The 26,503-nt window shown below is 44.0% G+C and overlaps 1 protein-coding gene across 2 annotated transcripts in view; it reads left to right on the top strand.

Annotated features, from left to right (window-relative positions):
* The window catches only part of ANAPC1 (anaphase promoting complex subunit 1), a 75,536-nt gene that overhangs the window by 8,992 nt on the left and 40,041 nt on the right, over positions 1-26,503 (top strand). For both annotated transcript variants that reach the window (XM_019714512.3, XM_074332495.2), the window contains exons 7-21: positions 1,074-1,147; positions 2,884-3,029; positions 3,213-3,433; positions 4,139-4,348; positions 6,862-6,957; positions 8,539-8,629; positions 8,720-8,785; positions 12,417-12,551; positions 14,586-14,726; positions 15,274-15,334; positions 17,180-17,367; positions 19,644-19,718; positions 22,742-23,010; positions 23,602-23,693; positions 24,427-24,575. In XM_019714512.3, the coding sequence (XP_019570071.1) occupies positions 1,074-1,147; positions 2,884-3,029; positions 3,213-3,433; positions 4,139-4,348; positions 6,862-6,957; positions 8,539-8,629; positions 8,720-8,785; positions 12,417-12,551; positions 14,586-14,726; positions 15,274-15,334; positions 17,180-17,367; positions 19,644-19,718; positions 22,742-23,010; positions 23,602-23,693; positions 24,427-24,575 (2,014 nt within the window). The remainder of the gene's footprint in view (positions 1-1,073; positions 1,148-2,883; positions 3,030-3,212; positions 3,434-4,138; positions 4,349-6,861; positions 6,958-8,538; positions 8,630-8,719; positions 8,786-12,416; positions 12,552-14,585; positions 14,727-15,273; positions 15,335-17,179; positions 17,368-19,643; positions 19,719-22,741; positions 23,011-23,601; positions 23,694-24,426; positions 24,576-26,503) is intronic.

The raw sequence follows: 26,503 nt of genomic DNA, 5'->3' as shown, positions 1-26,503 counted from the left end.
TGGGGCTTCTTTGTGTTAGTTCTTGGGTAAAACTGTTCACCTAAGAGTTTGGGATGATGACGATTTCCATGATAACAGCACAGATCTGTGCCAGTTTCTCTCATCTCAGTGTTGTCCACGTGTGAGTTCACTCCTCACTGGTATGAATCACCTACAGCTTTATTACCTCCACATAGTAAAATCAAACAAGCTTATGTCTTAAAGATAACAAGACTCAATTTTTAGCGCTGCCATGTTTTCATGGTGCTTCTTTGGGCAAATTAGTAGAGCTTTCTTAACTTTTGTTTTTGTTTTTTTCTACTTGTTACAGAAATAGTCTCATTTAGCCCTTAGGATTTATGCAGGGTTCAGTGAGCTGATGTATACCATCTTTGACACAGGGCTTAGCACATCTTAGGCGTACAGGAAACAGTAGGTGCTCATTGGTGGTGTGTTTCCCTGTCCCCCAGCCAGTTGTGAGCTCTCTGAAGGGGAGGGACACACAGGGCTGGTCTCAGTGTGGTGCAAGTAGTAGACACGACGATGGTAGAAAATGGCTACCTACATAGAAGGCTTGGTTTTTTCTACATTTTTCTATCACTCACTTTCAAAAGACACCCTTTTTATTGACTTAAAGGTTTTCTTCCCTTTCTATGCTTTTCTCTTTCCTTTTCTTTTCAAGTGCATTTCTTTGTAAATCGGCATAGGAGACACAACTTCTGTTTTAGCTGCCAAAGACACCATCGCTACTCCGCTACTCCATAAGCGAGGTTAAAAACCAGAACCAAACAAACAAACCCAGACTGCCTTATGCCCTTTTGGGTCTGTAATGTGAGGAGGGCGGTGTGTAGACCCTCCCTGGGCTGTACCGATCTCCCTCTGTGTGTGCTTGCTTAGGATTCCCCTGCCTAAGAGGCGAGGTGTCTAGGCATGAAGTAGAAGATACTGCGAAAAACAGTATATAACAGTCTAGAGGGTTGCTTTTTGAGATGGCATGTGTCTAGTCGCTGGTGTGATCTGGAGAGAGTGTAAAATTTGTGTACAAATGGAGGCATCTTGTGTTGGTGATCGATCGATTCTTTGTTTCTTCCTAGAGAACCTTTACCCACCATGTTCAGCATGCTGCATCCACTAGATGAAATAACCCCACTTGTGTGTAAATCTGGAAGTAAGTGTATTTTTATAAACTCTGTTACATAGCTCTTGTTGAGTTGGGGGAAGAAAATGAAGCACTTAAGAAAATTAGACTTGTTTTACAAAAATAATTTAAGCATTTACAAAAATACCTTTTTGATTATGAGAATAATTCATATTAAAGCAGGAGCTTTTTGAATACCCTGTTATTAACTGTTTTGAGAGTTCTTTTCCTAAACGTGAGGCCTATAAGCCGAGCAGAATAACTAATAGATTTGATGACCTACTTGTAGAGGATTCTGGACTTTGTTCCTCAGTAATTAATAAGCGAATGAATGATACTTAGATGAATTAAAAAATGTTTGTTGAAGAAAAAATACAGGTTCTTAGGCCTGTACTTTGTAAATTTTAGTATTTCATCTTCCCTGCTCATAATAACATAATTTGCTGGGGCTCAGAACTATTAATATTTCCTTCAGGTATTTCTAGGTGGTTATTTAAAAAATTTAAATGTGGCCAAATGTGATAGATAATTATGAATAATAAGGACTTGAAAGCTCAAAAAGTATACTTTCTGACCAATTTTACTATTAGGACTTTATCCCAGGTACATATTTGGAAATGCCACTGAGGTTTTTATCTCCTGTGTCGGCTTGGCAAACTACAGCTCTGGGTATAATCTCCCCAACAGCCTGTATTTTTAAGGCTTAAGAGCTAAGAATGGTTTTTACCTTTTTTAAGTGTTGTAGAACAAAACAAAAAAGATTCTGCAAGAGTCAGTGTATGGTCCACAGAGCCTACACTAGATATTTTTTGGTGTTTTACAGAAACATTTTATTGGTAATTATTATTTTGGTAGCAATTTCAGGCAACCTAACTAAACATACTGGGGCCTGTGATTGAATGGTATGTGGCCATTATTGATCATGTTTTTGAATCATGTTTAATGACCTCAGAAATTGCTTATTCCTAATGTTAAGTAAGATATAAAACTAAATGCAATATGATTCTATTTTGTGAAAACATTAGAAGTATGTGTGTATATACATATGTATACATATATGTATGTATATCTCCACATACATATATATGGAGAAAAAAACGAATATTCCCTAATATATTAATGGTGGATATTTTCAGATGGGGTTATGAGTGATTTTTATTTTATAAAGTACTTATTATTTTTATAAAATACTTATATGTTTTTGTTGTCTAATATTTTACCTGAGAGGGAAGCATTTAGGAAGCTGTCAAATGAGGAGGACCTAGAAATCAGTTCATGGTGCTATAGTAGTAGATGCTAAACTCACTCGGATGACTTTGCGTGTGTCATTAGTGAAGCAGAAACAGGTGTACTTTTCAGCACATTTGAATGGTTATTAGAGAGGACAAACTTCATAATCAAAGGAAAGAAGCAGTGAGGAAGTCAAACGTGGCAGCATGCGTGACTGCGATTCACAGATAAGTTGGTGACTGAAGGAGCCCCGGCCTTTCTTTTACCTGTGGCCCAGGAGTGTAAGGGCGAGGCACACAAACCTCCACCATTTAACTGCATGGATGTGAGGCTGAAACCGGTAACACTCATCATCTTAATGTATTTTATGGGCATTGATACCCAAAGTGCAGGGTTAATTAATTGGTATGTTAATGGTTTTGTGCCTTAATTGGTTTGGTTTCGCTTTGTCTTTAGGAATTGCATGGTCTTTTGATAAAGAACAGCTTTGTAAAGTCCATTGTTCAAAGCTTGATTGTTTCTGTTTCATCCTGAAGGTCCTTTTGGTTCCTCACGGGTGCAGTACGTGGTAGACCATACGATGAAAATCGTGTTCCTCAGCGCCGAGCCCTCCATTGTGATGACCTACGACAGTGTTCAGAGCCTGCACTCTGTGTGGGCTCTCCGCAGAGTCAGAGCAGAGGTGAGGACACCGGGGCGGGAAGCCCAGAAACCTTCATGTGGGGCAGTCGGGCGTGAAATGGATTGGGAATTAGGAAAAAAGAAAGATTGTGCCTGTCATAATTTGAATCTACCCAGAATACTCACCAGGAAGTTACTCGTTTCATCTAATTATTTTTTCCCCTTCTCATCATTTTGGCCTAAGGAAGAGAATGTTGTTTTAAAGTTCTCCGAACAGGGGGGAACCCCCCAGAACATGCCCATGAGTAGCTCCCTCACAGCACACCTCCGAAGCCTTTCCAAAGGAGACTCCCCCGTGGGCTCACCTTTCCAGAATTACTCCTCCGTCCACAGCCAGAGTCGCTCCGCCTCCTCACCCAGTCTGCACTCTCGTTCTCCTTCCATCTCCAACATGGCGGCTCTCAGGTGCGACGCACTGTGCTGTGCCCTTGTTTTACCAAGTTAGCCCAAGAAAAAGATACGTGCTTTTCAGGCTTTCCCTTAGTTTTAAGGGATTCATAGTTTCTGTTGCCAGCTCTTGGGGACTTTCTAGGGGAGACAGCCATTATCCCAGTTGTGTTGCTTTTCCTAAGATTTCCAGGCCTGCTACTGTGTTACCTCTATCAAGGAGTCCCATTGGGAGGCTGCCTGTTCTTGTCAGACTGGTTGCCTCATTTCTACCGCTCAGTGGCAGCAGTTTGATGAACATTGATCGTATATATATTTTGGTGCTAGCTCGTCTTCATTTGCATGAACTTTTCTTTTGTTTTGTCTGTCTACCTACCTATAGGGACATAATTTTGTTGGTGTGTATTACGTCGGGATATATAGGACCATAGTTTAGACCTTTTTGAGTAGTGTAAATAATTTGTTTTCTGAAACAAAAAATGAACTAATTTTTAGTTTTAAGAGAATGAATTCTAACAAGAATTTTAAAGCTTTAGACTATAGTACAGCACATTTAAGTGGCTGTTCCTTTCTTAAAAACACGGCTTTCTGACTGGGACTGTGCCAATGTGCCCCCCTCACCCCCCGGCCCCGTACACAGAACTGGGAAAGCGCTGTGGGACAATGTGTGACACCAGCCTGTGTGTTGATTGTGACACCCTCTGTCCTCTGTTTGTTCTGCAGCCGTGCTCACTCCCCTGCCTTAGGAGCGCACTCTTTTTCAGGGGTGCAGAGGTTCAACCTTTCGAGCCACAGTCAGTCTCCAAGGAGACACAGTGTTTCCCAGTCTCCAAACAGTAATTCCAACAGCTCTTACCTCACGCCAGAAACGGAGCCAATTGTTCCCGAACTGTGTATTGACCATTTATGGACAGAAGCGATCACCAGCATGAGGTTTGGAGTAGATGTTTTTATATTCAAAGAAAAATGTTGCTAAAAGTCTTAGAAAATGCTTAGGATGTTGCTTAAGCTTCCTTTTAGCATACTCAGTTATTAATACTGATAAAAGCCCGTAGAGATGTGTTTTAAGGCCACTTGTGTTTCACTAGAGGACATTAATGATATTAAAGTGATCATAAAAATGTTGTTTGTGCTTTGCTTATGTCTTCCCTCACCTGGTAATAATCCCTCAGGTTCAAGGTGTTTGATGATTTAGGGAGATATTACTCATTTGTGTAGAATAGGAAATTTGGGATTTCAGAGCATTTTCTTAAGTTTTTTTTTTTCTGTGTTAGTTGAGTGTCAGTTGTTTTTTTTGGGAAACACAGTTCAGACGTCTGTTCCGTGTGACCTCTCTTTCTCCTTTTATGTTCTTTTTAAGAATTCAGTTGTTAATTCAGCTAGTCCTGGTATGTAAGCTAGTGCCTGTGTGTCAGCAGCCAGATCGGTCCCTGTCTGTGTCCTCAGAGAGACACAGAAGGGTGGTGACACAGGAGACACTGCCTGTCCTGCTGGTGTGGCTTTGGAAAGCTGAGTAGGTATTCAGTGGGCAGCGGGGAAGTGCAGAAGGCGGAGGGCGTCGGAAGGGAAGGTGAGCAGTGTGAGTGCGTGGAATCTCAGGGAACTAGAGATTCGCGCCCTCTGCTTGTGGCACCGCCAAGAGGAAGGGCCGAGAAAGGGGAGGCCTGAGAGATTGGCTTTTAGGGCTGTTCCACTTGAGGAGAGCTACAAGGAGGTGCTTTTAGGTGTGGGTGTGAAGTCGGGAAGGAACAGAGCAAGAAACCTGGGAGTCGTGTGCCTCTCGGAGGTGATGGAGACAGGAGACGTGGGTTGGAATTTAAGGAGTGCGGAGGGGTCAGGTTCCTGGAGGGCCTGTGGGGAAGCCTGCGGCTGCAGGGCTTCTGGTGACCCTGTTGCCCGTGCAGAGTAACCGTGGGGGTGTTGGCATGAAGGAGAGACTGTCACGGTCACTAGATTCTCAGAGGACGCGTGCGACCTTCATATGGTTGAAAGCTGGTGGTGCAGAACCAGAGGAGGGCTGAGGTCTTGGGAACTTGAAGTTCCCGGGTGACGAGAGAAAAGCGACATGTCTGCTGCAGAGACACAGAGTAAGAGAGGTCAGGTGGGAGAGCAGCAGGAAATCAGTGTCACAGACACAAGAAAAGAGAGCCTTTCAAGTAGTGACAGTCTTGCCAGGTGCCGGTGAGGTGTGGCGCTAAGAGGTGAGCTCAGAGAGGGGGGAACCTGCAGGGCAGTGAGTTGACTGGTGGCTTGGCCAGAGCACTTGGAGTGCGGGGCCGTGAAGTGGCGTGGAGTGGGCTGGAGAGAGTCAGCGGGGCTGTCCAAGGGAACAGAGACATGCGGACTGTCTTAAGGAGTTTGCCTTTGAATGGGGCTGAGGTTACAGAACGAGCCAGATGGAGCATCAGGGTCGAGGGAGAGGTTTTGCTGAACCTGTCGCAGAGAATTCGTCTTCGTGCCGAGCCCTTCATTGTGTGTGTATCTCTCAAATGTAAGGATATTGTCTTACCCAAGCACAGTACCCTTTTCACACCCAGCCAGTTCACAGTAAGTCCTTCCTGTGATCTAATACTGAGTCCATGTTCATGTTTCTAGACTTGTACCTTAATAGGAGAGAGCAGGCTACAGGGCCTGTTCCCAAAGCAGGGAAAGCATTGAAAACACAGGGGACGGGAGATGACTGCCGGTGGATGAGGGACCTGCAGGAAGCACGAGAGGAGAGATGAGCTGGGGAGATGGGAAGGGGCATGTAGGGCTGGAGTCTGAGCTCAGGCCTCACAGCCACCTGCTCTCTGAAAGGGAAGGCAGATGCAAGGTCTGGGATGGGGAGGGGCAGGTCCTTGGAGGAAAGTGAAAATGCCAGTGCGGTGTTGAGCTGGCTTCTTGGTGTCTTTGCGTCTCTCGTACAGAAAAGACAAATCTCCTACCCGTAAAGCCATTTGACTTTCAGTCCCTTATTGGCAAGTTGAATCTCTTCCCTAGTTTACAGATGTTTGGTCTTCCGCACCACTCTAGGGAGAAACCTTCAGGAGTTAGAGGTAGGGTTGACAAAGGGCGAGGAAGTGGGGCCTAATGTGAGTGACAAGAGGAGAGGTAGGAGAGGGCCTGTGATAAAATGTCTGACCCCTTGACGGCAGAGGAATTCAAGTCTGCATTACTTCAGCAGGAGGTAACGTGCACAGTATGGAATTGTAAAGTCTACTGATGATTAAATTTATTGTGATTTCCGCCAAAAGCTGTGTGTGGAATAGACTCAATATCAGAGAGCTGAAAGAGATCTGAGATCATGAAATTAAAATCTTAGAAGTGTTTTGGGCTCTTCAAGGTTATAGCTTGGCCCACGTACTTGTTATTTCTTACAGAATATTTTCAAGCACTTTTAATTGTTACAGTGGTAGATTTTTGAACCATTGCTGACAGTTATTTCATTAATGTATGTATTGCAGAGAGAAAAATTCTCAGGCCTCAAAAGTGTTTATTACATCTGACCTATGTGGGCAAAAGTTCTTGTGCTTTTTGGTAGAGTCCCAGCTCCAGTTGCGGTAAGTGTGTGTTCCCCTTGGTTGTGTGTCTGTAAGGCAGCCTCCTCGCCTCCCCTCCGCTTCCCTCCCGGCTTGTCCCCTCCCTTCTACTCCCTTCCACTCCCCTTCTTTCTTTCTGTCTAAATAGCTTTATTGAAATAATATACATACCATAAAATTGACATGTTGTATGTGTAAAATTAAATGATTTTTAGTAAATTTACAGAGTTATGCAACCATCGCCACAAATTTTAAAATTTTCTGTCACCCTAAAAAGGTCTCTTATACTTGATTTGCAGTCAGTCTCTGTTCCCATTCCCAACCGCGGGCAACCCCTGTGCAGGCTTTCAGCCTTTGCGGGTTTGCCTTTCCTGGGCATTTAATGGAATCATTCAAAGTGCAGTTTTTTGTGTGTAGCTTCTTTCACTTAGCATAAAGGTTTTCAGGATGTGTCATGTCAAAGCACGTATGATGCTTTATTCCTGTTGTGGTCATACTCCCTTGTGCAGATTCGCCACGTTTGGTTCATCCATTCAGCAGTTGAGGGACATTTGGTCGGTTCCCATTTTATGACGATGTGCGTTATGGCACTCAAACATTGGAGTGAAAGTCTTTGTATGGCCGTACATGGTTTCTTGTTCTGGGGTAGATACCCAGGAGGGGGATTGTTGGGTCAAATGCATTTTCAACTTTTTAAGGGGTGGCCAGACTGTTTTCTGATAGGCTGCACCATTTTATGTTCCCTTTGTTCCCACCAGCCACGTTGGAGGGGTTCCCTTTGTTCCCACCAGGCATGTTGGAGGGTCCCCTTTGGTTCCACCAGTCTCCTTGGAGGGGTCCTCTTTATTCCCAACCAGGCACCTTGGAGGGGTCCCCTTTGTTCTCACCTGGCATGTTGGAGGTGTCCCTTTATCTTTGAGAAGGTTGGAGATTCAGTCTCTGTGACTATAGCCATTCTAGTGGGTGTGAAGTGGTTTCAGTTGGCCTTTCCCTATTGACTTCTGACATTGGGCATCTCCTGTGCTTATGAGCCAGTCATTTCTCTTACTGGTTGAAACATGTATTCATGTCTTTCCCTTTTTATGTACCTGTTTTTTTGGAAATAATTGTAAATCATGGGAAGTTCCAAAAGAGTAGAGGGGTCCAGTGTACCCCACACCCTTTTGCCCCAGAGGTACCATCTTACATAACTTCAGTACGTGATCGAAACAGGAAATTGACACCAGCACAATCCACCCACCTTATTCAGACTTCACTGGACTCGTGTGTGTGTATGTGATTCCTGGCAGTTTTCTCCCATGTGTAGGTTTGTGCAGGCACCACAGTCAAGGTACAGAACCTTTATTACCTCAGCGATCTCCCTCCTGCTCCTGCTTTACAGTCACGGAGCCACGGCCACCCACCCCATCCCTAACCGCTGACAGCCACTCATCTCTTCTCCATCTCTGTCATTTTGTCATTTGAAAATGTTATATGAATGGAATTCTACAGTAGGTAGGAGTCCTTTTGAGATTGGCTTCTTCCAGTCAGCATGTTCCCCTTGAGATCAGTGCAGCTTGTTGCGTGTATGAATATGTTGTGCTTTCCTATTTTAATATTTAGTTGTGTAAAGTTTCAAGAGAGCAATGATAAGACCCAGCTCATCTTTGGCTCCATCACCAACATCCAGGCAAAGGATGCAGCGCCAGTGGAGGTAAACGCAGGCACATTGCTTGAGAAGTTGAAAGTCATTATGCTTTGTAGTTTGCACAGATTGGAAAACACAGTCTTTGTCCTCTTATAGAAGATAGATGCCATGCTGGTCCTGGAAAGCAGTGGAAGCCTGGTGCTGTACACGGGGGTGGTTCGGGTAAGTACTGAGTGGCCTTTGTGCTTCTGTAGGGCTGTCCCCTTAGACATTCTGTAATGTTACTGTAGTTTGAGATTTAATACCTGTTACCTCCTGTGTGTAGGATTTGGCAGAAGATTTGCTGTAAGAGTTGACAGTGAAGTTTGCAGTTTAGGTTGGTCCTAAGGTGGAAGTCTAGGACTCACTGGCCTTAGACGGATTGGCACAGGGAACCCGGCAAAGATGGGAACCTTTCATACATTAGGTAGATGATTTTAAAGCGGGAAGCTGAAGTTTTACAAAGAATGTAGTTGTGAAATTGTTATACGGGTGGCTTTGTTCAGTCTCAAAATTTTTGTAAAGTTTCATTTTATTAAATGTATAGTATGTTGGCTGTATCTTTTTATCAGGTGTGAAATTTACATACAGCCTCATATAAATTTTACACGTGAAATGACGAAATTGAAATACATATACATAGTTGGAAGAATAATGAAGTGATTATTCATATAAGCTCAACCCTGGTTAAGAAACAGGGTGCTGCCAGTATCTGTATCATCTCTGGGGGTTCTTTCCTGATTGTATCCTCATCTCCCTGACCCCCCCCAGGTAGACACCATCCTGGCTTTTCCAGTAAATCTGTCCCTTGTTTTTATTGCTAGCCTTTTGCAATTCTGTATGCATCAATAAAGAGTACATTGTTTAATTTTCCTCCTTTTGAATTTTTATATAAAGGAAGTCGTACCATGCACTTGTCCCTGACTTGGTTGGTTTGCTCACCGTTATACTATGTTTACATTTCTCTGTGGACGTGCGGCTGTTTTTTCCTCATTCACTATCTCATACTATTCTGCGGCATGATTATGCGAAAACCTTTACTATGGTACCAGTCACGGAGGTTGTTTGTGTTACCTGTTTCTTCCACTAAAGAAGCTTTAGAGCAACCCTTACTTGTGTCCCCTCGCCTTCAGCGTGGAGCACATTCAGTGTGGCCGTGTGGTGCCCATGTGTTTCCCAGACTTTTGTTGTACCTGCTACAACCTCTGACCTCCTGTTGGCTTCTAGCAGCTACCGTATTTCCCTGAAAATAAGACTGGGTCTTGTATTAGTTTTTGCTCCAAAAGACACATTAGGGCCTATTTTCAGGAGATGTCTTATTTTTTCATGTACAACAATCTGCAAATACAGTCATGTCGTCTTCTTATGGAACATCGTCATAACATACTAAATGCATCTGTCTGGCTGATGATCGTAACTGGGGCTTATTTTTGTGGTAGGTCTTATTTTCGGGGAAGCACGGTATGAGTTCTCAGTGCTTGTTTACATTCCTGCTAATCCACAGCACTGCTGGTATTTATTCTTTTTGCCCCTTTGGTACCTTGACAGCCAGGTGAGAGTAGAAGTCTAGGCGCCCCGCTTGGCCAATGCTGACAAGGCTGAGAGGGGGCCCCGGTTTCTCCAAGGGGCTTGTGTGGAGGGGGCTGGTTATTGTCTGAGGGTTTTCTGTCTTGTTAGGCTACCTCTTTCCTGATTCTTTCCCCAGGAAGAGCAGTATTTCTGGGCCTATTTTCTGTCTGCTCCCGTGATGAGACTGTGGTTGGCCTCAGCTCCTGTGCTCCCTAGAGGCCAGTCAGAGGACTGAAAGGTGTGACAGGCCAGTGCTTGGTTCTCCAGCCTTTACTGTGTCGTTGTTGGTCAGTTTCACATCTGGTCGCTTGCAGGCCTGCCCAGGATTTCATATATATCCTTAGACAGTGCTTTTCTCTGTCACCTTCCTCCCCATTCTCCCTCAGTCCCTAGTGGGGACACAGGGCTGCCTGTCTTGTTATTGCAGGGTGGGGTGGAATACAGGGCAGGGGGAAGGGGAGATGTGTGCTGCCTGATAGGGAACAAGGATGTGAGCAGGTGCCCCCCGCCCCCCCAGGGGCTGCACATCCCGGGGGTGAGGAGGCCGGCTCGTGGCTCTGGAAGCGGGGCTGTGTACATAGTCTGTGCGGCTGCAGTGCTTGATGAGGGGACAGGACAGGAGAGGCCGCCTAAGTCACTGCAGAGCAGGCCTGTAGGATAGGTCTGGCTCACAGTCCCTGTGCTGTGGGGGTGGAGGGGTGCCACTTTGTCCGCACAGGTGGAATGGAAATCCCTAGAGCATAGCTCTTGATGAGGAGGCCACCAAGGGCCACAGCTGGTTTGTAGTGTTTGCCTGGAGTCCGGCAGGTGTGGTGAATTGTTTCTGTTCTGTTTGGTCACTCTTTTCTGGACACCTGTGTTAGAAAGAGCAAGGGTTTCATGGGGCCTCTTTTGGTTTATGACTATGGACATTTTGGGGTTGCAGGCCCCTGGAATGGCCAAGGTCTAGTCATTTAAAGGACCAACAAACAGAAACAAACACCTAGGAAATTCATCATACGTCATTCCTGGTTCTCGGGTCCCTAGCCAGTCAGTTTCCTTTCCTCGCCTTTCAGAGTCTTATGTTGCATTAAAAATTTTGTGCAGGGGTGGCCTGTTAGCTCAGTTGGTTAGAGCGTGGTGCTAGTAACACGAAGGTTGCTGGTTCGATCCCCACGTGGGCTACTGTGGGCCACTGTTCGATCCCCATGAGGCCCTCGTTAAAAGAAAAAAAAATATATATGTATACACACATACACACACACGTGTGTATATATACATACACACACATATATAAACACCCATGTATATAAAAAGTTTTGTGCAGAGTTTTGTGTTGTCGTAGGAAGTAGTGGGAGAAATAATCATGGAATGTGCTTTATATTTTCATTACTGTGAGGTCTTGATTGCTTTTTAAAACCTTTATATATACACTAGTTCTCATTGTCACTTTATTTTTTAATCCTAAGAGTTTAATTTGGGCAACTTGTAATTTTATTAGCTTTTGGGAAGTATATGACATAAATATGTATGTTGTTAAAATTTCTCTTTAGTTCTCAGTTATTTCCTTTTAGTCTTATCAAGAGTTCTCAGCCTGTATGAATGTGAATTTCTGTTGTGTTTTCCTGAGAACCCTAAGAATAGATAAAACAAGGGTTGATTAGCATGGATTGTCAACTCATCCTTTTAAGGTCAATGAAGAATTTACTTTATGTAAGGTTTTTTTGAGGAGGAAATATTAGAGTTTATGATGGAAGACAGATGAGAAGGTAGAGCGCACACCTTGACTTAGGTTGGATTTAATTTCTGGAGCCTCTCTCAGCCTCATGGTTTTAGCGCTTGAGAGGAGTTTGGTGTCTCCCTTTCTGCCCGGAGATTTAGTTTACAGAATAGCTGCTTGACAGCAGCGCCTGACAGCTCAGTGTCCCTGCTGTCTTCACCACCAATAAGGTAGAAAAATACATAATGTACTCTGTACTTTTGTGTAATGTCTTGGCTGTATTAACATTCCCCACCTTTCCTGCAAAAAACCAAAAAACAAAAAACCTCAGTAATGAGAAGGAATCAGACCAAGAGAAATTATACCAAGATATTTGTAGTTGAATAGTAGAATTGGATGCATTACTAAACTTTTAATTTAGTTGTGTTTGGTGAGCATAAAACATGAAATAACAAAAGAAATATATGCCTCTATGTCATAACATCTTATTTAAGAATATGATTCATTAAAGCCAATATGTTTTCCACATCTCCTTATTGCTCAAAGGTGGGAAAGGTGTTTATTCCGGGACTGCTAGCTCCTTCCCTGACCATGTGCAGTGCGATGCCCCGGCCCAGCACACCCCTGGACACCGTGAGCACCCCGAAGCCTCTGAGTCAGCTGCTTGGGTCCTTAGATGAGGTGAGAAACCAGTTAGGTGTCATGAACATTACTAGTGCTGTAAAGAAATTGGGCAGATGTTTCTTCTATTGTAATAATGACCGAATTGGAAGTTTAGCTATTAATTATAGAATGTCAATGTTTTGAACACAAATGATTCAGTAAATGTGCGCTGACTTCCCGTGTGATGTGGAAGGTGTTTCTGAAGGTGCTACAGAGATGAGAATGGGGCATTCTTTTCCATTGTGGGATCTCGCCATTTCTTGGGTAGAACCGTTGCAGTGTCCGCATAGAAATTATAATTTAAGGACGAGTAACACTCATGAACCACAGTCAGAAAGTCCCGTGGGAGGTTCACTGATCCATAGATACATCCTGATGGGTCCACATGGCAGAACCAAGGGATCCACCCGGAGGAGCCTGTGGGGCTGGGTTTGGACCATGAGACTGAGTGGGACGTGTGTAGGGGGAAAGGGACATTCGGGCAAAGAGGGCTCAGTGGCCTGGGCCTGGGCCTGGAGGAAGGAGCGGGGCGTGCAGAGCACTTGTGTGCACATTCGCATCTCCATCTCCTGGCGCACAAGTTAAAACTCAGCGTGTCTGTGGGTGAAGGAATGAATGTTCTGAAAGTACGAGAAGTCTGTTGGGTGAGGCAGGCAGGGGTGGGAGAGTCGTGATAACCTGTGTTTGAGTGTGTTCTGCGTGCCAGGCACAGTTCTAAGTGTTTTGTATGTTCTGAGTCATTTAATCCCTTCGAACAACTTTATTGGGAAAGGGACTGATCCTCGTTTTACAAATGCTTACGTGGAGGTACAAGGAGGTTACTTGTCCAGAGGCCTATAGTTAATAAGTGGTGGAGCTGGGATTTGCACTGTTACTGAAAGGCTCATAAAAGAAGAAAGAATGAAAAGGTGGTTTTTATTCTGAATGCAGTCACAGGGCCTTAGAGGTTTTTGAGGATGGAGTTAGGAGTGTTAGGATCTCTGTTGCTGGCTTAGTGCTGGGCTGGTTGAGGTGCTGGAGAACCAGGCTCAGAGTTCTTCGAGCAGCCTGGGTGGGAGCCCGTGCTTCCCGAGTAGGAAGGCTGGAGGAAAGTGGGCTGTATTTCAGTGACATCTGAGCGCAGATGTTTGCAGGTTCTTCAGAGTGACTTTGCTACTGGCACATATAGTGGGTAATGCCTAGGCCTTGACATTATTTTTTAAACATATGTAGCGTTGAGGGCTTGTTTTTTAAGCGGACATTTGCAGAACTCTCGGAAGAGGAGCTGTGGAAATGTCAGAGAGCTTGGTGTGATTTGGGAGAATTTCTTTATAATGTAAAATGGTTCCCAACCTCTTGGCATTTCATAAACCCAGGAATGATTAGTGTCTCATGGTAGCCATCGGGTCACAGCCCGTCTCACACATTGGATGACGGCTTTCCCCGCTCTCTGGGAGATTGTGGCACTAGACAGAGATCCAGGACCAGTGGAGCTCCTGCTTTGTGCCGCTGTTGGAGTAGAAGCTGGAGTGTAAGAAATCCATCCTATGCTGGATCGGCTGTCATTGTTCACAAGATAGTCACTTAGAGATGTCCTGTAAATTGAATGATAGGAAAACAGGTTGGTGGTCAGGACTAGATTTAAACAAGAAACATCTGCATGTAATTAGCAGCCAAGGCCATTGAAAAGTTTTGTTTGCACACCTACAATTGAGAGGAAAATGTCGTTCTTCCATTTCCAGAACAAACACGTGCCTGTAGGGGAAGCATCACTGAGTAGCTGCCTCATTTCTTTCCTTTCTGGTTCCTGTCTCTTCTCTCCGGGTCTTGGACCCTCCGGTGGGATCTGCCTTGCCTTTGTCACAGTACAGTTTCTGTCGCCCATCTGTGAGATTGCCACGAGTGGTGCTGCCTTCTGTTCCCTGCCTCCCTGGCGCACTCTCACTGTGGCCACACCCCATCATCCCACCGTGAATCATTATGTACATTTGGGAGACTATATGCAAAAGAGAAGCAAAGTTTCTTGCTCCTTCACTTCTCAAAAATACTTCATGTGTTTATGACTTTTTATAGGTTGTTCTGTTGTCCCCGGTTCCAGAACTAAGGGATTCTTCGAAACTCCATGATTCTCTGTATAATGAGGATTGTACTTTCCAACAACTTGGAACTTACATTCATTCCATAAGGGACCCTGTCCGTAACAGGGTGACTCTGGTAAGTGTATTTACCTTTAATTAGGTGGCTGCCCAAGAAATACGGCTGTCTTTTCAGATTTGTCAGAATGCAGAATTTTGTCTGAAAAATGAAAGTGAACATTTCCCGTGACTTTTAAAATCTCTTGTAATGCCTTCAATTTTGCATTTACTTGACTTTGATATAAATCTGGTTAACTTTTTAAGTTTCTATGTCATTAAAAATTTATTAAAAACAAAGCTTATTTAATCAGTTGAATTTTATATTGACATGATTTTTGTCTTTTCATTAAAAGTTAGTCTTCTTTTTTGGTGATGGTGATTGAGGTGTGAAGATTAGGCACTTTATTAGAAACAAGAATTGTGAGTGTTTCGTAAAGACACATGTACAGTTCCTGAAATTGGGAAGTATTTAGTGCTGTTTGAAAAATACTGTTTGTTATTTCATTGAGTTTGCTCATCAGGCAGAAGGTCCTAGGAGGGAGGCATCTGCTATCTTTAAGGCACTCAGAGGCTTCGGCGTCCGGACTGCTAACGTGCTGTGCTCTCTGTTTCTGCTCTTTTCTTAGGAGCTGAGTCATGGCTCCATGGTCCGGATCACTCTTCCTGAAATGGCCACCTCCGAATTAGGTACGGTTGAGGAGCACACCTCACTTCCGTGTGTTCTTAGTTTGATGTGTAAGATTTGGAGTCAGTGCTGATTTACGTTAGTAACTGGGATTTTTAAAGTTTGCTTTTTTAAAGCCACAGGGTGGAGGTGTTTTACTTTGCATAGAAGTCGTAAGAACTCTGACATCCCTGCCACCTGTGCTGCCAGGGGGGCCCACACCTGCAGGATGAGCTCCTTCTGCGTCTCTGATTTGTCTGGTGGTGAGGGGACCATGCAGGCAGATTACAACATACGGACACGCCTCTTCCTGGCGAATCTAGAAACAAGGAAGCCTAAGCAGCTAAAATTGTTTTGGCGTATTTGATGCTTTTAATCCTAAAATAACTCTCTCATTTGTTAGATCAATTGAGAAATGAACAGACTTGTCTCAATTGAATAATAGTAGAAGTACAGTCAGAAGTGTTTTAATAAATTGGAGTCTGCTTGAATTATTATGGAAAATACTAGGAGAATATTTCTGAACATAGACGAGGAAAGAAAACTAGAATTGAAAGGATTTGCCAACAAAGGTAAGTTAAGAAAAGAATGCCTGTGTGATGTAAGAAAATGCACGACATCTATTAGTTTCAAACCCCAGCTCCCAAAGAAAAGCATTGGCAGATGGTATTTCTGGAATTTGTAAGTAGGCTAGAATGACTTTTTCAATGGTGGGGTAAATGATATTCTCAGTTGGTATAGAGACAACCTTGCTTTTCTACAAGGTATTTAGCCAGTAGTGGCACGGTCGTGTACCTAGAAGTATAAGCCTAAACAAAATATGTAAAAACTAATAACAGATTATGTAAAATAAACAAAAACAAACTCTTAGTCTCTCACAGCCAGAATGAAGTGCCGTGGTCCAGGCACGTGAGTTTGGTACTTAATTTATAAAGTGCCCCTCGGGCCCTCAGGGCAGTGTCTGGTTTGCACTGCTATTGGATTCAGCCAGTATAGACTTGGGATTTGGTTTTGTAACATCTGTTCCATTTGAGTTGTGCTCTTGCTGTGCGCTCACAGAGCAAGTAGATGAGAAAAAGGATGTGCAGCTGAGGACGGGCCTGGTGACAGTGACAGTGTGAAGGGAGGAAGACTCCCCTAAGGAGAAGGTGGGCAATAGAGAACAGTGCAGTTTGGGGCCATTTACTACTAAAAGCAGACCAGGCTCTTCACAGCAGCAGCCCTTGCCTCCGGGAGGGCTCACTGTGACATGTGGCACTATCGCTGAGCTTCACACTAATGACACCAGTATTGGCTGGTCTAAGAGAAACGTGGTATTGGCTGGTCTAAGACACAGAGCATGGAAAACATCTGGTCAGGAGTCCTTAGAAGTTGTGACGCTTTGGTTACTAGGAATGTTCCCTTGTGTGGAAACTGCCATGCTATTGGAAGGTGGAGACATGGGCTGTTATATATGTACCGAAGCGTTTAAGCAGCTCATCTGAAGTTACTCATGTAGAAATGGTGTGTTGACAGAATGACCTCTGCTTTATCACCCAAACTAGGACATTTTTGAGACTGAAATGGGGAGCTATTACGATTGCTGGAGCAGTGGGTGACAATCAGTTCTGTCTCGGATTAAAAGTTCTATTTGGTTACCTTGTTTCTGATCCAAAATTAGTGTCAGAAACTGCCCTGAGGACTTCAGGAGTTGGTTTAAGTTTCCAGTGATGGGCGAGGTGATGTGGCATTTTATTGGCTCTTTCGTGACAGTTCTCTTTTACAATAATTGGTCCTTACATGGTTGTAGTTTAAAAACTTTCATATGAAAAGGGGAAGAGAAAGGCATGCACAGGAAATACACTAAAATCAGCCTTTGCTTCTAACAGTGCAAACATGTTTGCGAGCGATTAAGTTCATCCTGCCAAAAGAAGTAGCTGTTCAGATGCTTGTCAAGTGGTACAGTGTCCGCAGTGCTCCGGGCGGGCCCAGCTATCACTCAGAGTGGAATTTATTTGTGATCTGTCTCATGAACTTGATGGGTTATAACACAGACCGCTTAGCGTGGACAAGAAATGTAAGTACATATAGTTTTTCTTCCTGCGTTATCCTTTGTTATCAATGCAATGTTTGCATAATGGGTCATCCAACATTCGGCGTATACAGCAGATCAATTTACTAATAGGCGTGACTTCTTCAACAAAATGGAGTGATAGGCAGGCATCTTGTATCTGTGTATTGTAAATTGAACATCAGTTAATATTTAATAACATTTCACTAGTAATTGTAATTATTGTATTTTTATAGCATGACAAAGCACATTTGACCATTAGTTCTCATTTCATCTCTGTATAATGACTGTAGGCCGTGCTTGGCTTAGTTGTGATAGATGAAGGAACTGAGTCCCAGTGACCAGACTTTGGAGCTTTGCTCAAATCTGGGCCCAGACAGGGACCCCGACTCAAGGCTCCGTGCTCCTTTCTTTCTGTAGCTGACTCTTACACACAGTGCTTGGTCTCGGAGGGACCGAAAATGCTTCAGCCTGAGTATCTACTCTGTTAATGATGGAGAGCTGTGTCCCTCACCTCCTGCCCCAGGCACTTCCTTACAGGCCCTTCCTAGTTATTTCTAGCATCAGCAGGGGCTGCCTTCTCACTGCTGATCTCCTCTTGGCCCTGGAGCTCACTCCCAGGACAGCCTTGGAGGGTCCCTGTGTGGAAGTGACTCCGGTGTGCAGGTAACTCAGCTGTACCTGTCTGTGCATGTCAGTTTTGTACTAGCACATCCATTGGGAAAATCATTTGGCTTCCTTCATTATGAAAGAAGACGTGCTCACTGAGGAACATTTTGAAAATGGAGAATTCAGAAGAGGAATTAAAGTCAGAGATGAGCACTCGTAACATTTTCGGGAGTGCCTCTTGATCTACACCATATCAATGAAAGTTTCCCATGCCATTCAAAATTCCTCAAATAAAACCCCTGATTTCATCATCCTTGTGAAAGGCTACCATGTGGTTTTATTGTAACTAACCGGTAACTAATAATTAAACATTGTTGACTTTGTTATTTTTCTTATTAATAATTTGCAAACATTCTTTTACACAGAAATCTTTATAACTTTACTCATTTCCAAAGATTTGAACCTTAAAAGAGCGATTAGTAGGTCAAATCACGTTCAAAAAGTGTTGTACAGTCGATACTCAGCAGCATCATTTCAAAGTGCCTGTTCACCCCACTGATGAGTGGTGCAGTGGTGAACCTTTGCCAGCTTAGTGAGAAAGTTCATCTTATTTCTGTGTAACTGAATGGGAATGGTTTTTCCAGGTCTCATTGGTCATTTATATAGAATCAACTTTTAGGGGAATTAGATTAATTGATAAATGTATGTAAGTTTTTAGATAGCTTAGGAAAATTGCCGTGGTCATTTTTAGAGTGACGGTTGGTGAGTTGGCCAGAAGAAGCAGAGGTGACAAAGGGTATGTCAGAGGGAGGTGAATGAGGGAACTTTCCCCAGGTTGCCCTTCTGTAACTGTATTGGTGAGGACAGGCGGTTCTAACACAAAGTCCTCAAAAGGTGGGACGGCTCCCACACAACCCAAGTGGACGTCTTGCTCCCATGATAGTGCCTAGCAGGTCCACAGGCCACGCGGAGATGAGGGTCCCAGGTTGAAGGACCAGCGGCCACCTTCAAGTGGAGGCTTCAAAGACCGCCTTCAGGGTTGACTCCCTCTAGTCAGGTGCGAGGGAAGAGCACCTGGGGGACCCTGCCTACTGGTTGTACCCATGACGTGGGCCTGGAAGTGGTGACATCCATTTTCATTCAGAGTCACACTGTCAGAGGGCCACCCCCGACTCTGAGGGAGGCAAGGATATGTAACCTGGCTGTGGGTCCAGGAGAAAGAGGAGAACACAGATTGTGGAGAGCAGCTGCCTGTCTCTGCCATAGAATGGTTAGACTGTCCACTCTGGGCACACTCTAACATCTGCTCCTTTCTGACATTTGCTAACATTGGGTTGATTCTTTGAGACGTGGTATATTTGGATGTGGCTCATAGTCCTTGTTCTTCTCAAGGGGTGAAGATGTGTGTTATCAGAAAAGTAGGAAGGAAAGGAAAGTGCCACTGCAATGCCCGTGAGCCTGGCACTGCTGGGTGCTTCACGTCCGTGATTTCACTTAATCCTCACAGTGATCCTGTAGAAGAAAGGTATTCGTGCCATGTTTTCCAGGTGAAAAGGAGTTTTGATCACTTTCCTCAGTTTCCATGATTGGTGGAGCTGATTTCTGAATCCTTTTAAGCTAGTCAGTCGACATGATAAAGTGATAAGACTTTGTCTTTTGGGGTTATCTTCCAGTTTGACTTTGAAGGATCGCTTTCCCCAGTCATTGCACCCAAAAAGGCAAGGCCTTCTGAGACGGGATCTGATGAGGTAAGCATTATTGTCTCCTGCTAATACAAGCTGATTTGTAGGTACTTCTACTGGGCTCCCACTTCTGTGGTATTCCTGTCAGTTTTTGTGCACAGGCACACCTTGTTTCATTACACCTCACAGAACTACGTGTTTTTTAAGAATTGAAGGTTTGTGGCAGCCCTGCATCCAGCAAGTCTGTTTCCCCATTTTCCCCACAGCATTTGCTCAGTTCGTGTCTCTGTCACATTTTGGTAAATCTTGTAGTATTTCACACGTTTTCATTATTATTACCTTTGTCACAGTGACCTTTGACCAGTCATTTTTAGTGTTACTATTGTAATTGTTTTGGGGCACCACGAACCATGCTTGTTAGATGGCACACATGATCGATAGATGTGTGTGTGCTGACTGCTCCCCCCACCAGCCGTCCCCACGTCTCTCCCTCTCCTTGGGCCTCCCTTGTCCCTTAGTCCCTGAAACACAGCCATGTTGACATCAGGTCACCTGTTGACCGACAGTGGCGCCTAAGTGTCCAAGTGAAAGGGAGAGTCGCATGTCTGTTCCTGACAAAGATGCTGTGAAGACTGTTGACATGACAAAAAAGGACTGAGAATGTCACATAAACTCAGTTGACAAAGCAGTGGCGGGTTTCAGAGGACTGGCTCCAATTCTGAAAGCAGTCCTACTGTGTGTCAAATGCTGTCAAACAGCTTTGCACGCTATAGAAAAAAATCATTGATGAAAGGGAGAGTCAATCCGTGTGGCAAAGCCCATCGTTGTTTCATTTTAAGAAATTCCCAGGGCTGCCCAGTCTTCAGCAACCATCCCCTGACCAGTGGGTGGCCATCGACATGGAGGCAGACCCTCTACCAGCACCAAGATGGCGACTCGCTGTTGGCTCAGACGTGGCTAGTGATTCTAGCAATAAAGTGTTTTTTAATGAAGGTACATACATAGTTCTGTTAGACATAATGCTGTTGCATTGTCTATACTGAATAGACTACAGTAGAGTGTAAACATTACGTTTACGTGCACTGGGAAAGCAAACATTATGCTACTCGCTTTACTGCGGGGCTTGGGCCGAGCCCGCAGTATCTCCCAGATCTTCCTGTGTTTCTAACACCCTTTGCTTTATTTTGATACTGAATAACAGTTGTTTTGACGGATGGTATTGTTATGTTTTTGTGGTAATTTATTCACTTTTGCCTTTAATGATCATCTGAAAATTACTAAGCATACATAAATGCATAATTTAAGCTTGGACTTATAATTGTTTTATTGCCAATTGATCACCTAAAGTGACAGCATTTTCCTTTTTATACAATTTCTCTAATTCAGGTTCTCAAATGTATCAGATCCCGTGGGTGTATATTTTTAAGAGGTTCAAAAAATTTTTTTAATTGAGATATAATTTTCATAGACGGGAAATACTCTTAAGTTTACAGTTCGGTCAATTTTAACAAATACACACTCATGTAACCCACACCCCTGTGCAGACACAGAACATTTCATCATTCCATAAAGTTCCCTTATACCATTTTTAATCATTTCTTCCTCTGTGAAGCATCCAGTGAAGTGAATTCTCCCACTGGTGGTATGCTCGTTTTGCCTACGTAGTTGTACCTAGCACTTGATATAAATGAATTACATAGTGTGGAATCTTGGGGGTAAGGGTCCTTTCATTCCGCACAATGGTTTTGCGATCCAGCCAGGCTGTTGCCGTACCAGTAGTTTGTGCCTTTTATTGCTGCATGGTATGAATGCACAGTGCCCATGGGTACGTAGGCTCTTTCTGTCATTTGACTGTCATGATAAAGCTGCTGCTGGCATTCGGTAACAAGTGTTTGCGGATACGTGTCATTTCTCCCGGATGAGTACTTAGCAGTGACCTTGTTGGGCCACTGCTGGTCCCAGGCTGGTTGTACCATGTTTCGCTCTGACCGGTCATATATGCGAGTCCTGAGTTCTGACTCTGCCAGCACTGCTGCTGTCAGTGTTTTTCATTTTAGCCATCGAGGGCATGTGAGGTTGTTTTTCCTAGTGGTTTTAACTTGCCTTTTCCTAAAGACTAAGGGTGTTAAGCACCTTTTCATGTGCTTGTTAGTGACCTGCATATCTTTTGGGAAGGTTTCTGTTAGTCTTTCACCTGTTTTTAAATTGGATTTTGAAAATATTTTTTGAGCTGTAGAAATCCTTTATATATTTTGGATATGAGTTTTCTGTCTTTCCCGTTTTGGGGACTATTTCCCCCAGTATGTGGCTTAGCAGTGTCTGTTGATGAGCAGAACTCTTTACATTGGTTGTCCACTTTATCAATTTTTCAGTTTTCTGGTTAGTTCTGTATCTGTTGTAGGAAGAACACACTGTAGTGAGCCTCAGAAAACACCAGTAAATTCCAAGCTCTGAAAATAGCATAGACTACATTCTGTCAACACAATGCAATAAATCACAAGTAGGAACCAGAACAGACTCAATACGTGTAAAATGTAGCACAATCAGTGTGACTCTAAAATTCGGTTGATTACGAGGTTGGATTATTAGCTCCAACCTCTTACAAGCACAGGAAGATAGATGTACCGACTGGACACCAGCAGACTGCCCCTCTTACCTAGACATAGGTCAGCATGGTGGTGGCCGGGCCTGCCTGTCCTCACCTCCCATCTTCTCTTCCTCACTTTGGCCTCACAGACGTGGCCTAAGATGATTCTAAATTCTCTCTGTCTCTGCCTCAGTGGTAGGGTTCTTCCCCCTTAGTCTCTCCCCTAAGGGCATGACTCTGTTTTTCAAATGGGTTTAAAGGTGGCTCATCTTAGTATTGTTGCTGTATCCAGAAACCACTTAGCTATTTGCATTGTTCCCAGCATTGTTCACTTAGCTATTGCAGTTTTCAGCATTGTGGTTTTTTTTCATGTTCTTAGATCAGCCTAATGTGAGAGTGGAATTTGAATAGTTTGCGGTGAATTTGGCCTTCTTTTTGCATGATGACATTACAAGGAGGCATTATTTAAAAGTTAGTGTCCTTACTGTCCTCTTCTCGGCAGGACTGGGAGTATCTGCTGAGCTCAGACTATCACCAGGACGTGGAGTCTCACCTTTTGAACAGATCTTTATGTCTGAGCCCGTTGGAGGTTCCTCAGGTGAAGGATGAGGACTTGTCACAGAGTCTCAGCCTGGATTCTTCCACACTTCTCTTCTCTCACATACCGGCGATGTTTTTTGTTCTTCACCTTGTCTATGAGGAGCTCAAGCTGAACACTCTGATGGCGGGAGGAATTCGTTCGCTTGCTGAGCTGCTCGTTCAGTTGGCAAGGTAAGCTGTGTGGAGTGGGGACCTCCAGGAGGCCTTCGGTGACTCGATCTGAGCAATGACTGTCATGGAGAAACCCAGTCAATACACTTCTGAAGTCGACCTTCTCAAAATCCCAGAGCATTTTCTATAAACCACAGACCTGTTTGCCGATGTCAGCTATGGAGGGCCTGTGGGTCGTGTGTGTGTGTGTGGGGGGGCTGCTGGTTTTAACCTAAGATCAGTGGGAAGTCACGAGGGTGTTGAACAGTGGGGATGTGCTGCCGAGCATTTCCTGTTGACAACGGGCTGCGCTGTGTGGAAGTTCTAGAACAGTGCCTGCAGCTCTGTCATGATACCTGCATTCACGTAGTGCTGTGGTTCACAGTATTACAGAAATTGTCAAACGAAGTAGGGTCTGGATCCCCACGTAGTGATGCAGAAACCTGCCCGTGTGTTGTCGCCCAGCTGGGCTGTCTCTGGGGCTTTGTTGTGCCATCTGGTTGCCCTGTCTTGAGATGGCCGGGGCCAATGATGGAAGCTAAAACTCAGCTGGCTCGTGGTGGGCTTCGTGGGTCCACAGTAACACTGTTCTGTGTGCTCTTACATTCCTAGGGACTTAAGATTGGAGCCTTACTTGGATCATTATTATAGAGATTACCCAACGCTTGTCAGAGCCTCTGGACAAGTGTGCACAGTTGATCCAGGTAAGCACTCGTGCCGGTACAGGTTTTCTGAACAGTGCAGTGACATTTGCTTGTCCTCTTCTTACTGTTAGCCTCTGGGTGAGGGGCATGTCTTTCCACCAGGCAGACTGCAGCTTGGGCTAGATCTCTGACTGGCAGTAAGCCATGCCTTACCCAGTGTGGAGGAAAATGATACAGCCTGAAGCTGAGAGAGTGTCCAGTGCCAAGGCCACGTTGCCCCAGACCTGTGCTGTCCATCTAGCAGCCACCAACCATGTCACTCAAGGTGGTTGCTCATTTGCACTGGCCACATGTCAAGTGCTCAGGAGCCGCTTGGGGCTCATATTGCCACATGGGAACCTCTTCATGGCCGTTGTATTGTCCTAGACCCTGAGCTTTAGGCACTTGGCATCGGGGCCTGTTTGCTGCAGAGTCCTGCTGTCGTCTCTTGTTTTCTCACCTTTAGGGTCAGGCAGAACAGAATGCTTGGTTAGGTTCTTTGTGTGCCTTGAGCACAAAAATTTGCCAAATTTCTGTCCAGGATGGGACAAAATAGTAGTCTTTTAAGTCTTACATATTATAATACAGTCAGTTTATTTACTGTGGACGAAAACGTGGAGCATTTTGGAGTCTATGGAGCAATGTTTTTCTGACTGATGAACGGTACCTGATTTGAAAACCTTGTTTCCTTTAGAATAAAACCGCACTGTCCTCTTGTGTTCTTGTATTTATAAACATTTCTCTGGTGCCAAAGGTCAGACCGGATTCATGCATCAGCCATCATTTTTTACTTCTGAACCCCCAAGCATTTACCAGTGGGTGAGCGCCTGTCTGAGGGGTGAGGGAATGCCACCCTACCCCTACCTCCCTGGCATCTGTGAACGAAGCCGGCTCGTCGTCTCGGTATGTACGTAGTGTTGCCTAACTCGTTTCTTTCTTCCTTTTCAATGTAATTTTAAGAATTACACAGTAAAATCAACTTCTTAAAAATTCTGTATACAGTTGTGTGATTTTCAGCAAAGGTATAAATTTGTGTAGTCACCCCCATAGTTGGAATACAGGATGGTTCCAGCACCCTCCACCCACAAACTTCCCTTCCGCTTTGGAGGTTCATCAAGTGTTGTATGTGTCAGCAGTCGGTCCGCCCTGTTGGGAACTTTATGTCCGTTCCGTGGGTGTCACTTGGCTCTTGCATTCACCTGCTGAACATCTGCAGTGTCTCCAGTGGTTAGCAGTTACAAGCACGGCTGCCGAGAAGACTCAAGTCCACTTTGTGTGAACATGGTTTCATCCCTAGGGTAGATAGCCAGAGCTGGGATGGCTGGGCGTAATAAGTACACGTACATTTTGTTTCTAAGAAACTGAGCTATTTTCAGAGGGGCTGTACCGTTTTACCCCCCATGAACGAGCAAGGGAGCATGCTGGTTCCCCTGCGTCCTTGTCAGTGTTTGGTGCTGGCATGATTTTTCATTTTGCCATTGTAATGCAAAATGGTTTTGCAAATGGTACCTCATTGGTTTTCGTTTGCATTTCCTTAATGGCTAGTAAGATTTTGAGAGTTCTAGATGAGGTATATGTGGATTGCAAATATTTCCTCCTGGTTTGTAGCTTGTCATGTCTCATCATTCACTTGATGTTTCCTTTGCAGAGCAGAAGTGTTTAATTTAGATGAATCCAGTGTATCCAGTTTTTTCTTTCATGGATAGTGGTTTTGGTGTCATGTCTAAGAATTCACTGTTTCACTTCCTGTCACAAATATTTTCTCCTGTGTTTCCTTGTAGAAGTTTCATAGTTTTTTTTTTTTTTTTTTATGTTTTACATTTAGATCTATAATCCTTTTTGTTAATTTGTTGTAAGATGTGAAGTTTAGGTTGAGGTTATTACTCCATTTGGGTGCCCCAATCTTCTAACACCGTTTGTTGAAAAGACTGTTCTTTCCCTGTTGCTTTTGCACTTTTGTCAAAAATCAATGAATCACATTTTTGTGGGTTTATTTCTGGACTTGTTTTATCAAGTCCACACAGTCTTGATTCTGCAGCTTTGTAGTAGTAAGTCTTAAAATTGGTTAGGTTCTTTATGTGCCTAGAGCACAAAAATTTGCTAAATTTCCATCCAGGATGGGATAAAATAGTAGTAACTTAAATCCTACATATTATAATACCGTCAGTCTATTTACTGTGACTCCTTCCATTAGCTCTTCTTTTTCAAAATTGGTTTAACTATTTTAGTTCTTTTACCTTTTTATTGAAATTTTATAATTAGTTTGTAGCTACCAAAAATCCTACTTGAATTTTTTTCCTCCAGAGAAATGCATCTTTACTTACTTAAAAAAATTAGTTCATGTTGAATAGTGAATACATGTCTGAGGTTAAACCTTCAAATAGGACCAGAGGGTACTGGTAAAGGTGACTTCTTTTAGCCCTTGTCGCTTGGTCCCCCACACTGGAGTAGCCTGTTCACAGGTCGTTTGTGGGCCGTTCCAGAGAGGGGGCCTTCCCAGGCTTACAGGATACCTGTGTGCTTTTGTCCCTTCTCCCGCAGGTCAGTGGGCCCCACCCGTCTCTCCTTTACTTTGCCTTTTGCTTTGTTTCGTGTTCAGAGAGGCTTCAGAGCCCCGTGCCTCTGACACAGACACGCAGAATGGTGATTCTGTTTTCAGAAAAGTGATGCTAAGATAACGTAACACAATAGTTACTGTTATAACTATTCTTCAGTGTGCAGTTCAGGCATAGATACATTCATGAGATTAAGAGCAGCTTAATCCCAGAACATTGCATTCCTTGTGTGGAGACATGTAAGTGACAGCTTGTGTGGAGACATGTAAGTGACAG

The sequence above is a fragment of the Rhinolophus sinicus genome, chromosome 2, assembly GCF_057876585.1.
Source record: "Rhinolophus sinicus isolate RSI-liver-muscle chromosome 2, RSI-T2T, whole genome shotgun sequence".
Classification (NCBI taxonomy): Eukaryota; Metazoa; Chordata; class Mammalia; order Chiroptera; family Rhinolophidae; genus Rhinolophus; species Rhinolophus sinicus.
Note: the sequence above shows the minus strand (reverse complement) of the source record. Positions and strands in the feature narration are given on the sequence as shown.